Below are 16470 nucleotides of genomic sequence, written 5' to 3' on the forward strand. Positions count from 1 at the left end.
GCTATGGTTTTCCCAGTAGTAACGTATGGCTGTGAGAGCTGGACTATAAGGAAGGCTGAGCGCCGAAGAATTTATGCTTTTGAACTGTGGTGCTGGAGAAGACTCTTACGAGTCCCCTGGACTGCAAGGAGGTCAAATCAGTCAATTCTAAAGGAAATCAACCCTGACTGCTCATTGGAAGGACAGAGACTGAAGCTGAAGCTCAAATATTCTGGTCACCTAATGCGAAGAGAAAACTCTCTGGAAAAGACCCTGATGCTGGGAAAGACTGAAGGCAAAAGGAGAAGGGGACGTCAGAGGATGAGATGGCTAGATAGCGTCACCGATGCAATGAATACGGCTTGGGGCCAGGTTACCTGAAGGATCGCCTCCTCCCATATATGCCTGCCTGGACCTTAAGATCATCAACAGCGGCCCTTCTCCGTGAGCCCCTGCCAAAGGAAGTGAGGCGGGTGGCTACTAGGAGGAGGGCTTTTTCTGTTGTGGCACCCCGGCTCTGGAATGAGCTCCCTAGTGAGGTTCGCCTGGCGCCTACATTGTACTCCTTTCGGCGCCAGGTGAAGACCTTTTTATTTTCCCAGGCATTTTAGCATTTTAGCTTTCTAAATTTTTATCTTTGTTGTTTTAAGTCTGTATTTTAAACTCCTGTACTGCTGCTAGGTTTTATTGTGGTTGTATTGTTATATTGTGGTTTTAATGTTCTATATATTTTAAATTGTTTTATTGTGTGTTGTTCGGTTTTAATTTTTGTGAACCGCCCAGAGAGCTTCGACTATTGGGCGGTATAGAAATGAAATAAATAAATGAATGAATAAATGAATGAATATGGACTTGAGCATGCTCCGGGAGAAAGCAGAGGACAGGAAGGCCTGGCGTGCTATGGTCCATGGGGTCACAAAGAATCGGACACGACTTAATGACTGAACAACAACATGCTTTCTTGGACACTGTCCACTTCATTAGATGCATGAAGTAGCAACCCCAAATTGGCCAATCTCACATGTGGGGAGTGGGGGGGGGGTGAATCATAGAATCATAGGGTTGAAAGGGGCCTACAAGACCATCAAGTCCAACCCCCTGCTCAGTGCAGGAAGCCTGATTCCCAGGCGGTCTGAGATCAGACGAGATCAGGCACATAATGAATCAGTGTTGTCAAAGAGAACTGAAATGCAAAGAGGTACAGACAATGGTAATTAACAGTTGCCATTCAAATGACCTTTTTGGGCAATGACACAGTTATTTCAGTGATGAGCTGATTAACTTACTTTTATGATTGAATAAAGATTTTTTTGTCCCTATTCAAACCACAGGAAATAAAGTTGAATTTCTAAATGAATTGTACTTCAATTTCGTATTTGAGTTCTTAAAGACCTCTAGGATGGATACCATCTGGGCCTGGTGATTTGTTAGCTTTCAATTTGTCAAAAGGTCAAGTACTTCATTTCTTGTCACCACTATTTGCCTCAGATCCTCAGACACCCCTTCTGAAAACAACTTCTGCAGTGAAGACAGATGGAAAGAATTCATTCAGCTTCTCTGCAATCTCATTTTGCTCCTTTTAAAAGGTAAAGGTGTCCCCAGCCAGTCGTGTCCGACTCTAGGGTGTGGTGCTCATCTCCATTTCTAAGCCGAAGAGCCAGTGCTGTCCGAAGACGCTTCCATGGTCATGTGGCCGGCATGACTGAACACCGAGGTGCACGGAACGCTGTTACCTTTCCCGCCGAAGCGGCACCTATTTATCTACTTGCAATGTCTTGCTTTCGAACCGCTCCTTTAGTACTCCTTTAACTCTGTTGTCATCCAATAGTCCAACTGGTTTCCTGTTTCTGATATATTTAAAGAATGATTTATTGCTGGCCTTGATGTTGTTAGCAATGTGCCCCTCAAAATGCTTTTTGCATCTCTTATTGTCTGGGAGCCAATCTACACGAGTGAGTTAGTGCAGAGGGAGACCAGTTTGAGGTCCTTCATAGAAACATAGAATAGTAGGGTTGGAAGGGACCTATAAGACCATCGAGTCCAGCCCCTGCTCAGTGCAGGAAATTGCATTGTGGCATATGCCCTGGTTCAGAGATTCTCTCAAACTATATTGTCAGGATGTCGGTAACCACTGATCACCTGTCTGCTGTGTATATAGTACAGTCAGATCCCTCTTACGACCAGATACCATCTAGAGCCAGTTCAATACTTCACTCTGATGTAGGTAATACAGGATTCTAATTCTTAAGAAACACTCTCTCAGACAAGATTTTGTCTTTTACTCCAAGTATTAGCATAACAGTTCTAAATACAAGAGCTTATGCATGCATAAATTCAAACACATGAAAACATCTAACATCATTCGTAAACAAGGCTTCTAAGCAAAGTCAAGTACATTTGCTAGTTCTCAGTGATAATCAATATCAAGCTTACCAGCTTGATTCTACAGGCAACATGTTGGGGAAGCTGATCCTAAAGGAGAGCTTCCACTGTTGTGTGTTTTGAGTCTCCTTTATATACTTTTTGGTGCTATAAAATATGTCCAAATTATTTTTACTACAGCTTATATTTCTTATCCAAGAATTCCAAAGATAACCTTTCTACTCTAAATCTTCATATGTCTAAATAAGAGTATTGAATTTTGAAGTTTCTTAAACCTAAATTTAACACTGACACCTCCTTATCTGGATTCCTTTCTAAACAGTAAAAGGGTCTAATGATTTAATTGCCTGGTACAATTGTCTCTCATCTGTCACACCTCATGGCTAAGATATTTTTATTACTTTCAGGTCAGAAGCCCACACTGGGTGATACCAGGCATTGGAATCACACAAGGTCCTGGGAGGCACCACATAAGATTAAATCCAGGGTTGCCTCCCCTCTGGTCACTTCCGTGACCAACTGTTCTCGGGCACAGTCATTTAGGGCATCAAGAAATTTAACTTCTTTCTCCTGGCTGGAACACGCATTTATCCAGGCAGTGTGGGGGTAACTGCAGTCACCCATCATGACAACACTTCCTAATTTGGAGGCCTCCCTGGTTTTGTTTTCCATCTTGAGGTCACCCTGAGCATTCTGGCCTGGGGGATGATGGCACGGTCCCAGCACTAAATTGGTTCTGGAGCCTGGTATCGCCACCCACAGTGGTCCTGCAGGGCGGTTTGCCCCTTTGAAGGTTTCGAGTCCGCTTGACACCATGCCCACTTTGGCATACAGAGCAACACCTCCTCTAGCACCCCCTTCCTTGTCTTTCCTATGGAGTTTATGTCCCGCAACGACTGAATCTCACTGGTTTTCTTCTTTCCACCAGGTGTCCGTTACACCTGCTATTAGGTGACTTCTGAATGCTTGAACAGTCAGTGCCTGAAAGCTGCAATTGATGCTGAGCAATGAAATTGCACTCACAGCCACAATCCGTGTTGCAAAGTCCCCCTGCCCAACACACACACACTCTGACTGGGTTCACATGGTTGCCGCAGCCCACCATGGTTTATGTAAGCCATGGTGGGTTGTGGTGCATGCTGGCCACCCTTTTGAATATCCAAGCCATGGCGGGCAGTCGCTGAGGCTTATTGTGTCATGCGAACCTAGCAAGGGGGGCTTATGTGAGGGTAAAACAATGCTTCCATGGCCTTTAAACAGCCCATGGGGTTGTTTAAGCCTCGCATAAGCCACCCTTGCCAGGTTCACATGACACAATGCGCCACAGCAATAAGCAATAAGTCTTATTGCTTGTCTATTGTGTTTTGCAAATAAATAAATAAATAAATAAATACATACATACATGTTTTTATCTTTTATGGCACCTTGAGGAGGTCCCAGCCTTAGAGGTGGCCTACAATAATTTTAAATAAACAAATAAATGAAATTTATATTGGTATTAGCTCAAGATGGCTGTACTGGTACATGAATTGTGGAAACTTGTCTTTGAGCACATCTTAAGCCACATAACTGTTCTGTGTTACAGACACCAGAACTTTTGTCAAAGCTGAGAACAAACTTTCACAGACCCCCCGTCTCCCCGCCACACACACACACAGCAGGCCCATCGGCACCCTTGCCTCTGCCACTCCCACCCTCTACCCCCCACAGGACTTTTTCTCTCCGTGCACCTCCAAGGGTCTCCTCACAAGCCCCCTTTCAGCTGCTCCCTCTTTCCCTCTGTTTCCCCACCCAAACTCTTTCTTCCTTCGATCCCTCTTTTGCTGCATTTTTCTCTTTTCGAAGCTTGTTTCCTTATCTCTGCTGCTCCGTCCTCCTCAGGGATGGCAAAAGCAGCAGTAGCCCATGGTTTTCTCCCAAGCATTCATACAAACTGGTCAACAAACTCACTGGGAGTTTCAGGCACAAGCCCCCCCCCCCCCAGTGCCTCGGCAGCATAGAAGGGCTGCTGTAGTGGGCCTGGAAGAGTCCTAGCACAACCACCACCAGGCATGTCAAAATGGAGGGTGAGGAGGGTCACTGCAGATGTAATGGCACAGGCACATGATGGGACAGGAGCATAGTGGCGCAGGCATGCTTCCATCCCTGCTCCCACTTTTGTTGTGCACATGTAGCAGGTCTTAAATGCTCCCACCAAGTGCTGGGGAAAAGCTCCCAGCAGTCATTCCCAGGGTGGGCTGGGCAGAGATGTGTGGAAATCCACAGGGGCACGATGCACCATTGGAGACGGAAGGCCATTCCTCTTGAAGGAGAAATGGCAGCAGAACATGCAGGCACCCTGGTGATCCTGCATTTTGTTTGTACACACATGCAGGATTCAGAGAGCAGCACCAGCAGCGCTTCATCAGAGCAATGGCAGCAGCCGCGGCCAACATCTCCCTCCTGCACCCCACCTTCTTCTGTTGACCGGCAACCCAGGTCTGGAGGTGATGCATGGCTGGCTCTCCATCCTGTTTTGCTCCATGTTCTTGGTGGCATTCCTGGGCAACTCAGTTGTCATCCTTGTGGTGGTGAAGGAGCAGAGCTTCCGTGAGCCCGTGTACTTCTTCCTGGTCATGCTGGGTCTCAATGACATCGCCCTCTGCTTGGTCATTGTCCCCAAGATGCTGGCCATCTTCTGTTGGAATGCTAAGGAGACCTCCTACCATGGCTGCCTCACACACTCACACAAATGTTTCTTGTCCATGCCTTCTTCCTCTCAGAGTCCGCCATTTTGTTAGCCATGGCCTTCGATCGGTATGTTGCCATCTGCCAGCCCCTGAGGAATGCAGCAGGCCTCACCAGCATGACGATAGCAAAGATAGGAGGCAGTGTGGTGGCCAGGAGCATCTGTGCGGTGACCCCCGGGGTCTTCCTCCTCGGGAGGCTCCCCTACTGCCGGACCAATGTGATATGTCACACTTACTGCAAGAACATGGGCATTGCTAAGCTTGCTTGTGCCGACTTCACCATCATCAGCTCATACGGCTTGGCTGCTGTCTTCCTTACCACTGGCTTGGATGCCATCTTCATTGTGATGTCCTATGTCCTCATCCTCAGGACAGTTTTGAGACTCCCATCCAGAGATGCCCAGCTCAAGGCCTTTGGCACCTGTGGGACACACATCTGTGTCTTCTACACATTCGCTTTTTTCTCCTTCACCCACCGCTTTGGCCCCAATGTCCCCCACCACGTTCACATCCTCTTGGCCAACCTCTACCTCCTGGTGCCGCCTACCTTCAATCCTGTTGTGTATGGTTTGAAGACCAAGGAGATCCGAGTGCGGGTCCTTGGATCTGAATTTGGTGTGGACTCCTAACAACCTTTTAGTTGCTTCTAGCTCTCACAATTGTAGAGGCAAAACGGACAGCCTTCAGGCTTCATCTGCAAAAGGCTGTGCTATCCAGGGTGCGCTGCTTGGCTGAGACTGGTTCCTCCTTCATAGCCCTCAGGCCCTCCCTTGTGGCTCCCCTGGCCAGACACCCTTCTTCCAGCACCCCTGTTATGCACCTCTCGCATGACAACTTTGCGCATCAGGGTGGCTCTACTGGTGTCCCCCCCACCCCAAACCAGAATTGGCAAGCCCGGTTCTCTGCTGCTGCTTGGCTCTTTCACACTCTCCCCAAGAACTAATCCACATGCAGAAAGGGCACCTTTAGGAGAAAGGCCACGGAAACATGGCCTTGGTGTTATATGGCTTGTTAGCAGCTTAGGTTTGAGGGCAGAATATGCCCTATGCCATAAGGGACATCTGGAGGCCGTGCCTGGAAGATCATCAGCCACCCCTGTTGGAACGCCAGAGGGTCCTGGCTGCTGGATCAGAGCCACTGCCTTTCTAGCCCTGTTTCCCACTGTGGCCAACCAGGTGCCTCTGAGAACCCAGCAGCAGCACAGGAGGGCAGAGAGCAGGGTCTCTCCTCCTTGGTCTGCCAGCATCTCATGTTTCGCAGCCCACTGCCTCTGAGCCTGGAGGCTCCACAGAACCACCAAGATTAAAAGCCACACGCAGACCGCCACTCCTCCTCCATGAATGCATCCTATTTCTCCTTTAAAGCCACCTCAAGGTGTGAAATGGGTGGGGATGGTAGCCTAGGGAAAGGAAGTGGCTGTCCAGGTGGGAGGGCTTGGCCAGCTTGCCTGCCTGAGAGGGTAGCCCTGTGGGCTGCATAGGGAGGTTGAGGGAGCTCTAGTACAGAGGATGCTGGGCTTGCCTGAGCAAGCCCCGGGTTCGACTCCAGAAGCATCTGTAAATTCTCTCCAGGCAAATTACTTCCATGGAGCTCTTATCCATACAATGGATGTAATAGCAACTTATCTTACAAGAATTTATGACAAAGCAGATGTGTCCGTGTGTGCGTGCGTCTAAAATATATTTCTGTACACTTAAAGCACCGTATAACAATAACAACCAATTGTGAGCTGCCCAGAGAGCTTCAGCTATTGGGTGGTATAGAAATGAAATGAGTGAGTAAATGTCTAAACGACAGATCCTTGTGGGGGAGCTGCTAACCAGCCCCAGGCACCGCAGCAAAGCCCTGCCAGCGCACGTTTTTGACTGGCCGAGGAAGAACACTGAGGGGCGGCCTGCCACAGGGGTCTCTGGCCAGAAGTTCCACAGGGCTGGCACTGCTGCTACTCCCGGGAAAGACGAGGCGTGCAAAGCGATTTGCACGCGCCAGAGAGACGACCATGGATCCTTGTGCCGCACGCGCATTGAACAGGGAGCGTGCGGAAACAACGCTGCTGATCCTGCACGTTTGCTCAAAGGCACAGGACTGCGCGCGGTCGAGGGCTGTTGCACACCCCTGGTCAACGTGCGGAGCGGGGCCCATCAAAACTCAAAGCTCCGATCGGAGGCAAGACGACGTCTTAATTTCCTGATCAGGCGGGACATCCAGCACACGGCCCGGGCCTCACTGGGAGAGGAGACGTCTCCTGCCCCTCCACGGTCTCCCTGGGGCTCTCTGTGCCAGAGTGGCCCACGACTCCAGGAAGTGATAGCCAGGCTGGCTGAGGGGGGCGCGCGCGCGCGCGTGCGTCTGTATGGGTGTGCGATGGCGGGCGCTCCAGGTACTGGCTCTCTGGAGGTCCTTGGCGGAAGAGCTGGTTGGGCGGCTGTCCCAGGGCAACTTCCGTGCCACGTGGCCGTCCACTGCAAGCCACCAAGATGCCCTGGCATGGCGAGGGCAGCAGGGCGGCGGCAGTCCCTCCGCGCCATGAGCAGCGTCACGCGGCCGCTGAGGCCTGCGAGGCCATGGCACAAAGCAGGCGCAGGCCGCGAGTGCTGCGGAGGCCGGAGCCCGAGGCCACGCCGCGGCTGGGAGGGCGCAGCGTCCGGCCTGCCGGCAGAAGGGCAGTGATAAGGAACGCCGGCCCCAGCCGAGGCTCGATGCCTCCGCCTCCGGCGCCCGCTATCTGGGCCTCCCGCTCCGCCAGCGGAGCCGCGCCCGCGAGTGGCGGCCGCCCCTCCCTGCTGCTGCCAGCCCCACCAAAGCCGGCCGCCAGCTCCAGCCCGGGCCCCCAGCCGCGGAGGAGGAGCGCAGCCTCGGCGCAGGGTATAAAAGTCCTGCCAAGGAGACCTCGGATCAGCCCAGAAACGTTCCTCAGCCGAGAAGCGCCCAACCCCAGCCAGCCGCCATGGTGAAGTGGACCGCCGAAGAGAAGCAGCACATCCAGACCCTCTGGAGCAAGGTGGATGTGGACGTCGTCGGGGGCGAAGCCCTCACCACGTAAGCCCGGTCGTGCGGTCGCCTCCTCGGGACGGGCCGGGCGCGCCTCCTCCGGCCCGGATGACCAGGTGTGTCTCTCCCCCCCCCCCCCGCAGCCTGCTGGTGGTCCACCCCTGGACCCGGAGGTTCTTTGCCACCGACTTCGGCAACGTCTCCACCAACGCGGCCATCTGTGCCAACGCCAAGCTCAAGGCCCATGGCAAGAAGGTGCTCACCTCCTTCGGAGATGGCATCAAGAACCTGGACAACATCAAGGACACGTTTGCCAAGCTGAGTGAGCTGCACTGCGACAAGCTGCACGTGGACCCGGTGAACTTCAAGGTGAGGCGCGCGCCCCGCTCTCCGAGGGGCTGCCCAGGCTGTGCGTGCGAGACAAGGTGGGATGGGTGTCTCCGTGGGTAGCCGCTATCCCTGCCACAAGCCCCAACCTGGGTGAAGAGCCCGGGGGGGGGGGGGGCGTCTGTGCACCTGAGGGAGTGGCGGCAACATCTTCCGGGAGCGCAATGCCGTCCACGCCTGGCCAGCAAGACGCAGGGCTGCCTAGTCCGTCCGGGCACTCAGCAAAGTCAAGCAGCGCTGCCCTGGAAATGCCGAGCATCCCCCCCCCCACTGGACAGCGCCCGGCAGCCTTGTGCCCTCCTGCCACGTCTGCTTGCCCAGGCGTGAAGGGCTTGGCCCTGGGCAAGCGAGGCGCCGCTGGCCGGGCTCTCGGGGGCGCGGGGCTCGGCCGTTCCCGCCGGGACTAGCGCACGGCCAAGACTTCTCTGTGGCGGCCCCCGCTCTGTGGAACTCCCTCCCCAGGGAACTCCGCCATGCCCCCTCTTTAATGAGCTTCCGCCGTGCATTACAAACGTGCTTGTTCAGGCAGGCATTTGGGGTGGGCTCGGGTACTTTAGGAAATGCTTTTACGGTAGATTTTCATTGTTTTAAACTGCTTCATTGTACGCTGTACATCGCCCAGAGCGGCCAGCCAGGTGGGCGATCAACACATTTAGTAGTGAGTGGAAAGTAAGCGAGACCGGCGCGCGGCTGCCGCGGCCAGCCGGGCTCCGGCGCCTCGCCTCCGCGCAGAAGGCTCACCGGCCCGCTTCTCTTCCAGCTGCTGGGCGACATCCTCCTCGTCATCCTGGCGGCCACCTTCGGGAAGGATTTCAACGCGTCCTACCACGCCGCGTTCCAGAAGCTGGTCAGCGTGGTGGCCCACGCCCTGGCCCGCCGCTACCACTGAGCCGCCGCGAGCGCCCCGCCCCCGAATAAAGCTCACCCTCTGCAATCGGAACGGCCTCCGCGTCTCTCTGGGGGGGCGGGGGGCGGGCGGCGGGCGGGACTCCGAGCCTCGGAGGTGGCCGGGCGGGGCGGTCGGCCGCGTGGGGAGGGTCGGCTGGCGGGGGCAGAGCGGACGGGACGGTGCGCGGACGGGAGCAGCGCCGCCGCCCCCTCACCCCGCGCCTCCCGCCGCTCCGGCGGAGCTGCTCCGCGGCGGGGCCGCGGCCCTCCGGAGCCCCCGCCGCCCGCTGCGCGCCGCGAGAGGCCGCCCTGCCGGCCGGGGCGGCCCGCCTCTTCCTCCCGGGACTCGCCCCCGCTCAAGCGCCGTCCCGGTTGGCCGGGGGCAGGAAGAGACCGGCCCTCGCGGGAGCTGCCGCTCCTCCGGCTTCAGCGCCTCCCCGAGCCTCCGGAAGGCCGGCGCGGGCGTGGGGGCCGCGGCCCCTTCGCGGCCCCCGACCCGCGATGCCCAGCCGCCTCTCCAGAGGGCAGGCGCGGCGCAAGAGGCGGCGCGGCGCGGGCTTTGCCGCGGGGCGGCCCGGCGGCCCCGCCCTCCGCGCGAGCAGGAGCCGCCCGGGCGGCGAGGGCCGGGGCAGAAGGGCCGCGGCGGGGGCGGGGGCGGCGGGGGCCGCGCGGCAAAGGCCCGTGGGGCGCGCGCGTCTGGCCGGGGCGCGTGCTGGCCCCGGCGGGAGCGCGGCTCGCCCCCGCCCCGCAGGGCTCCGCAGCTGCCCGGAGCCCGCACGGCGGGCCAGCGCGCGCGCACCTCTCGGCCCTGGGCCGCGCCGCCCTCCGCCCAGGCGACCAGCGCAGCGCCCGCGATGCCCGCGCCGTCCTCGCCTCGCGGCAGCCCCGTCGGGCAGGGCGAGAGCGAGCGACTGGCCGAGAGCCGCCAGGGAGCGTCGTGGCCGCGGGGCGCCTCCTGGCCGCCCCCGGACTCCCAGCCCTGGCCCGCCCCGCTGGGGTGTTGTGCGGATGAAACGGCGGGAGGGTCGCGCTCGCCGCCTTGGTTTCGTTGGCGGGCCGGGAGGGCTGTACGCGGGAACGGCCGAGGGGGCTCGGATCTCCCCGGGCCGGCCCAACCGCGGCTCCGCCTGGCTCCGCCTGGCTCCCCCTTCCCTCCCCCTCTGCTGCTGACAGCAGGCCGACGTGCCCGGAGCAAGCCCGCGGCGGCTTTCCTGGTGGTCGCGTGGTTCGTCCAACTTTCTCAGCATTCGCTGCCCTGCCAGACAGCGGCTGTCCGGGCTGTCTCAAGCAGAGCGGGGGCCCCGACCCTCTTAGCGGGAGATGCCCCCTGGTTTCTGCATGCCACGCTGGCCCTCTGCCTCTGAGCGAGTGTCCCTCCCCCAAAGTACCACTTGTTGAATTTCTTTGTATTGAGTTGCTGTTAAAGGCAGAGGAGCAGGGGCCCTTAAAAAGGTGGCAACTCTCCATGCTCTGGCAGCTCAGGATCAGGCAACCGTAAGGCTGCATGTGGCCTGCAAACACTTACCTGCCCCCTTCACCTCAAATGACGAGCCCATGGGCAAGTCATCCCACAGAGGCAACCCAGGCGAGGGCAGGGAAGCTGTGGAGCCCAGATCTGGCCCCATGAACACATTGGCAGCTCTCAGAGATGCTTTTGAGGCTCTTCGCAATCCCTGCCTGTTTCAAGTACCCTACATCATTTGGCATAATGTGCAAACTTGGCTCATCCATAACTCCGTGATGATTCCTACCCGTATCGGAGGCAGTATTCCTCTATAGTTCAGTGGTTGGGGAACACAAGTGGGGCAGTGCTGCTATTATTATTATTATTATTAATTAAATTTATTAATCGCCCATCTGGCTGGTCACCCAGCCACTCTGGGCGATGTACAGAATATATAATAAAATAGTTTAAAACAATAAAATTCTACAATAACATTTTCTACAATACCCTAACCCACTCCAAATATTTGCCTGAACAACCACGTTTTTACTGCACGGTGGAAGCTCATTAAAGAGGGAGAGTTCCCTAGGGAGGGAGTTCCACAGAGTGGGGGCCACCACAGAAAAGGCCCTCTCCCTCATCCCCACCAGTCTAGCTGTTCTGGCTGATGGGACAGACAGAAGGCCATCCAAGGCTAATCTTGTTAAGCGGCCTGTCTGGTGTTGCTGGAGGCTCTCCTTAAGATAGGCTGGGCCGGAACCATATAGGGTTTTAAAAGTCAAAACCTACACCTTGAATTTGGCCCGGAAAACAACTGGTAGCCAGTGCAGCTCCTTCAGCACTGGAGTGATGTGATCTCGCCGGCGGCTGCCTTTAATCAGGCGAGCCGCCGCGTTCTGTACCAGCTGCAGCTTCCGAACCGTCTTCAAGGGTAACCCCACGTAGAGCGCATTACAGTAGTCTAAACGAGAGGAGACCAGGGCATGTACTACTGATGGGAGCAGATGGTCGGGAAGGAAGGGGTGCAGCCACCGTATCAGATGGAGTTGATACAGCGCTGTCCGGCTCACAGCTGACACCTGAGCCTCCATGGACAGCTGGGAGTCCAAAATGACCCCCCAGGCTGCGGACCTGGTCTTTCAAGGGTAGCCGTACCCCATTCAACACCAGGTCAACATCCCCCAGCCTCCTCTTGTCTCCCACCAAAAGTACCTCGGTCTTGTCAAGGTTCAATCGTCCCCATCCAGCCACTCACTGTCTCCAGACATTTGGACGGGGATTCTATGGCCAACCCTGGTGAAGATTTGAATGAGAGGTAGAGCTGCATATTGATGACACCGCACCCCAAACCTCCTGATGATGTTGCACGCATGTGGGCATCTGGTTGGCTCCTGTGGGAACAGAAGGTTGGACTGATCCAGCATGGCTCCTCATACGTTCTCAGGCTGCCTGCAGTCCTCTCGTTAAAAATACAGGATGTTTGATAACATGAGATCATGAGAAGAGCCATGCTGGATCAGGCCAAGGGAACACCTAGTCCAGCATTCTGCTCACACAGTGGCCAACTACATGCCCACAGAAACCCACAAGCAGGTCATGAGTGCAACAGCACCCCCCTGCCCATGTTCCCCAGCAACTGGTGTATATCGGCTCACTGTCTCTGTTACTGGAGGTGGCATACAGCCATCGGGATAAAAGGGGATGCAGTTCAACTAGAAAACCGAGCTTAGAAAACAGAAGTCCTGGAAGGAGGATACCTTTGAAAGACACAGGCAGGCTGGGATGAGTGTTACCGAGGGCCAAAATTGTGTGAAAAATGTAACATCTGGACTCTCCTGTCTGGGCATGTAGGGAATGGTCCAGAAGGAGCAGCGCCTTTCACTCCAAGGTAAGGCAATTTCAGGACCATGTTTTCAGAGGGGTCTGAGCCAAGACAGGCCAAGCCCCCTGCCCTTTGCCATCTGTGTGGCATGTTCAGACAGCAAGGGCATAAAGCAGGGAGGGGGTGTCCCCACAGTTATGGATGTGGTAAAATATTTCCCCTCCTGGGCTTGGCTTTGAGGGTGCCCGATCAGTTGGCAATGGACGGGTGTGTGTGTGTGTGTGTGTGTGTGTGAACACCTCTGTCATGCTTTTTAGTAGATTAACAGTAATTTCAAATGGACTGGAATGGGCCATTTTATGATTCCTTCTTGTTACCTGTCCTTAACCTCCTGGATGTGTTGTTTATTATTTATTTATTGCATTTATATCCTGCCTTTTTTCCTCTTGCAAGGAACCCAAGGCAGCTTACGTGGACCTCCTCCTCTCCATTTTATCCTCACAACAAAAACCCTGTGAGGTGGGTTGGGCTGAGAGTCTGTGACTGGCCCAGAGTCAGTGTGAGGGCAATGGGCCCAAAGTGCTTCCATGGCCGAGTGGGGACTAGAATAAAAACTCATTAAGGGTCCAGGGTAGGGTGGGGTGGGGGATGTGTCATGAGATCAGTTTCAGTTAAAAAAAAAAGATAAAAGGATTCTGCCCTTAAAGAAAAAGTTGTTCTAATTCAGGGGTGGGCAACTCCAGATGTTTTGGTTTACAAGTCCCTTCATCTGTTACCCTTGGCTGACAGGAGTTGTAGGCCAAAACATCTGGAGGGCCACCCATTCCTCACTCCTGCTCAAATCAACTCTTCTGGCTAATATTTGGTCCCAGTCCTGCCCAGGTTGCTGCCAACATTCCCATTATGACCAGATCCAAAATATCTGGAGAAACGGCTTCCTGGGAACACCTCATACAGTTCTGGTTGCTGCACCTCAAAAGGATATTGTGGAGCTGGGGAAAGTGCAGAAAAGGGCAACTGAAATGATCAAGGGGCTGGAGCATCCCCCCTGTGAGAGGAGGTTACAACAGCTGGGATTGTTTAGCTTGGAAAAGAGGAGGGGAAGGGGAGACATGATGGAGGTCTACAAAATGATAATCAAAATTAAAAAAGGAACAGCTGCACCAACTAAATTCCCAGCACATTTGGGCATGGGTGTTTATCAAGGGAAACACTCTTAGAGACTTTTCTGGAGGATTCCCTCTCCCTTGGAATCCTCCCGAAAAGTCTCTAAGAGTGTTTCCTTTGATAATGCCCAAACACATTGCGAATTCAAGTGGTGCCGCTGTTCCTTTTTTGATTTTGGTTTCCAGCATTACAGCTGTTTTTTTCTGATCCCTGTTGTGTACAAAATGATGCCTGGTGTGGAGAAAGTGGAGAGGGAGACATTTTTCTCCCTGTCTCATAATACTAGAACTCAGTGAGGTCATCCAATGAAGCTGAATGATGGGAAATTCAGGACAGATAAAAGGAAGTAATATTTTGCACAGTGTATAACCAGCCTATGGAATTCAGTACCGCAAGATGTGGTGATTGTTGCTAATTTCGATGGCTGCTGTCACAGGGCAAATCCGAGGAGGAGGAGGGGAGCTCTGTCAATGTATATTAGCCATGATGGCCATGGTCATAGAATCATAGAATAGTAGGGTTGGAAGGGGCCTATAAGGCCATCGAGTCCAACCCCCTGCTCAATGCAGGAATCCAAGTCAGAGCATCCCTGGCACGTGGCTGTCCAGCCTCATCTTGAATGCCTCCAGTGTGGGAGAGCCCACCACCTCCCTAGGGAATGGGTTCCATTGTCGTATTGCTCTGACAGTCAGGACATTTTTCCTGATGTTCAGCCGGAATCTGGCTTCCTGTCACTTGAGCCCATTCTTCCATGTCCTGCACTCTGGGATGATGGAGAAGAGATGCTGGCCTTCCTCTCTGGGACAACCTTTCAAGTAGTTGAAGTGCGCTATCCTATCTCCCCTCTTCTCAAGGCGAAACATGCCCAGTTCTTTCAGTCTCTCTTCATAGGGCTTTGTTTCCAGTCCCCTGATCATCTTTGTTGCCCTCCTCTGAACCCTCTCCAGTTTGTCTGCATCCTTCTTAAAATGTGGTGCCCTGAACTGGACACAGTACTCCAGATGAGGCCTAACCAGTGCTGAGCAGAGGGGAACTAGTACTTCCCGGGATTTGGAAGCGATGCTTCTATGAATGCAGCCCGAAAGAGCATTGGCCTTTTTTGCAGCCACATCACATTGTTGGCTCATATTCAGCTTGTGATCGACAACAATTCCAAGATCCTTCTCGCTCGTAGTGTGGTTGAGCCACGTATCCCCCATCTTGTAACTGTGCATTTGGTTTCTTTTTCCTAGGTGCAGAACTTGGCATTTGTCCCTATTAAATGCCATTCCGTTGTTTTCTGCCCGGCGCTCCAGTCTATCCAGATCACTGTGAATTTTGTTTCTGTCTTCCAAAGTATTAGCTATCCCTCCCAATTTTGTGTCATCTGCAAATTGGATCAGCATTCCCTGCACCTCCTCCTCCAAGTCATTCATAAAAATGTTGAAGAGCACTGGGCCCAGGACTGAGCCCTGCGGTGCCCCACTCGTCACCTCTCCCCAGCTTGAGAAGGTCCCATTGAGAAGCACTCTTGAATGTGATAAGCACTCATTGAGAAGCACTCTTGATTATGGCTACTTGGGCCCTTCATGGAATCATAGGGCCGGAAGGGGCCCACAAGCCCCGCTGCCCAGTGCAGGAAGCCTGGCTCCCTGGCTCCCAGGCGGCCTCCCATCCAAGTACTAACCAGGCTGACCCTGCTGAGCTTCCGAGATCAGATGAGCACATCCAGCCTTTGCTCGTCCGTGTTCAGCGTTCAATGTGACACTGCTGGGGGAGGGGCAACAAATACATGGCGGCCTCCATGCCCTGCTTTGGGCTTCTCATTGAGGCACCTGGTCTGCCACTATGGCAAATGGGGCGCTGGACCAGGTGGCCCCCCCTTGGGTCTGATCCAGCAGCAGAGCCCTTCTGATGTCCATTTAGCTGATGTCCACAATGGCTTGGCGAAATTGTTTTTTGCTATGTCTAAATTCTTGCCTAGAATTCAAGCAGTGCCTGTGTGGTCTCCATTTCAGGCATGTTTATCTCCTCCCGAGCAAAGGTTCTGCATGCTGAGCTATCAGAGGAGCCAGGCCTGACTCAGCTGTGACTCAGCAGAGCAGGAGGCTGAGCAGATTTGCAGAGTCATTGCACGTGGTGCAGCAGCTTACCCAGCCCCAGTTTGCAGAAAACATATGCAAACATTCTGCCCCTGCTGCTTTTCACAAGCTGCCTTCTGCTTGCAAAACAAGAAACAGGGGAACCACACCACAAAATGTGATGGGGGGCGGGATCCCACGCATCTGCTGTGGATGCTTCACGGTCTTCCGGAAAGGGGTTAATCTCTGGACCCCCATTAACAGGCGTCAAGGCCAGTACTCAGTCTGGGGTGAATTCGGGGAGGGGGGGCAACCATGCCAGTCTGTTGCAGCACATCCAAAAGGAAGCTTTATGGCACCTCAAAAACTGTTTGTTTATTTCATTTCTATACCGCTGAAGAGCTGAAGCTCTCTGGGCGGTTCACAGAAAAACATAGCAGACTTACTAGGTGGGCTGTAGTCTGAAAAAGCTGCTGCTGCACATCTGTTAGTCTTGACGCTGCCCTTTGGCGGCCAAACCTGGAATGTGCCCTTCTTGCGTCTCTGTGGCCAAGGCGCCAAAGCAAGTCTGATCACTGAACCCACTTGGAAAGCCTCCAAGGTTCTCCAATTCCTCTCTTG

At 54.2% G+C, this 16470-nt stretch overlaps 1 protein-coding gene, 1 long non-coding RNA gene and 1 pseudogene across 2 annotated transcripts; all 3 read left to right on the plus strand.

Annotated features, from left to right (window-relative positions):
- Nucleotides 1–4711: 4711 nt before the first annotated feature.
- Nucleotides 4712–5719, plus strand: LOC146349181 (olfactory receptor 52B2-like; annotated as a pseudogene).
- Nucleotides 5720–7987: 2268 nt separating this feature from the next.
- Nucleotides 7988–9408, plus strand: LOC146349182 (hemoglobin subunit beta-1-like). The gene is made up of 3 exons (XM_084842160.1): nucleotides 7988–8129; nucleotides 8225–8450; nucleotides 9229–9408. Exons 1-3 carry the CDS (start codon nucleotides 8038–8040, stop codon nucleotides 9355–9357), a joined length of 447 nt encoding a protein of 148 aa, XP_084698286.1. The 5' UTR covers nucleotides 7988–8037; the 3' UTR covers nucleotides 9358–9408.
- A 3203-nt stretch (nucleotides 9409–12611) lies between these two features.
- On the plus strand, nucleotides 12612–16202 carry LOC146349183 (uncharacterized). The gene is made up of 2 exons (XR_014788915.1): nucleotides 12612–12688; nucleotides 15022–16202. It is a non-coding gene; the product is annotated as an uncharacterized LOC146349183 (long non-coding RNA).
- The last annotated feature ends 268 nt before the right edge of the window (nucleotides 16203–16470 follow it).

The sequence above is a fragment of the Heloderma suspectum genome, chromosome 3, assembly GCF_057233095.1.
Source record: "Heloderma suspectum isolate Gila_16-S chromosome 3, 16-S_ref, whole genome shotgun sequence".
NCBI lineage: Eukaryota > Metazoa > Chordata > Lepidosauria > Squamata > Helodermatidae > Heloderma > Heloderma suspectum.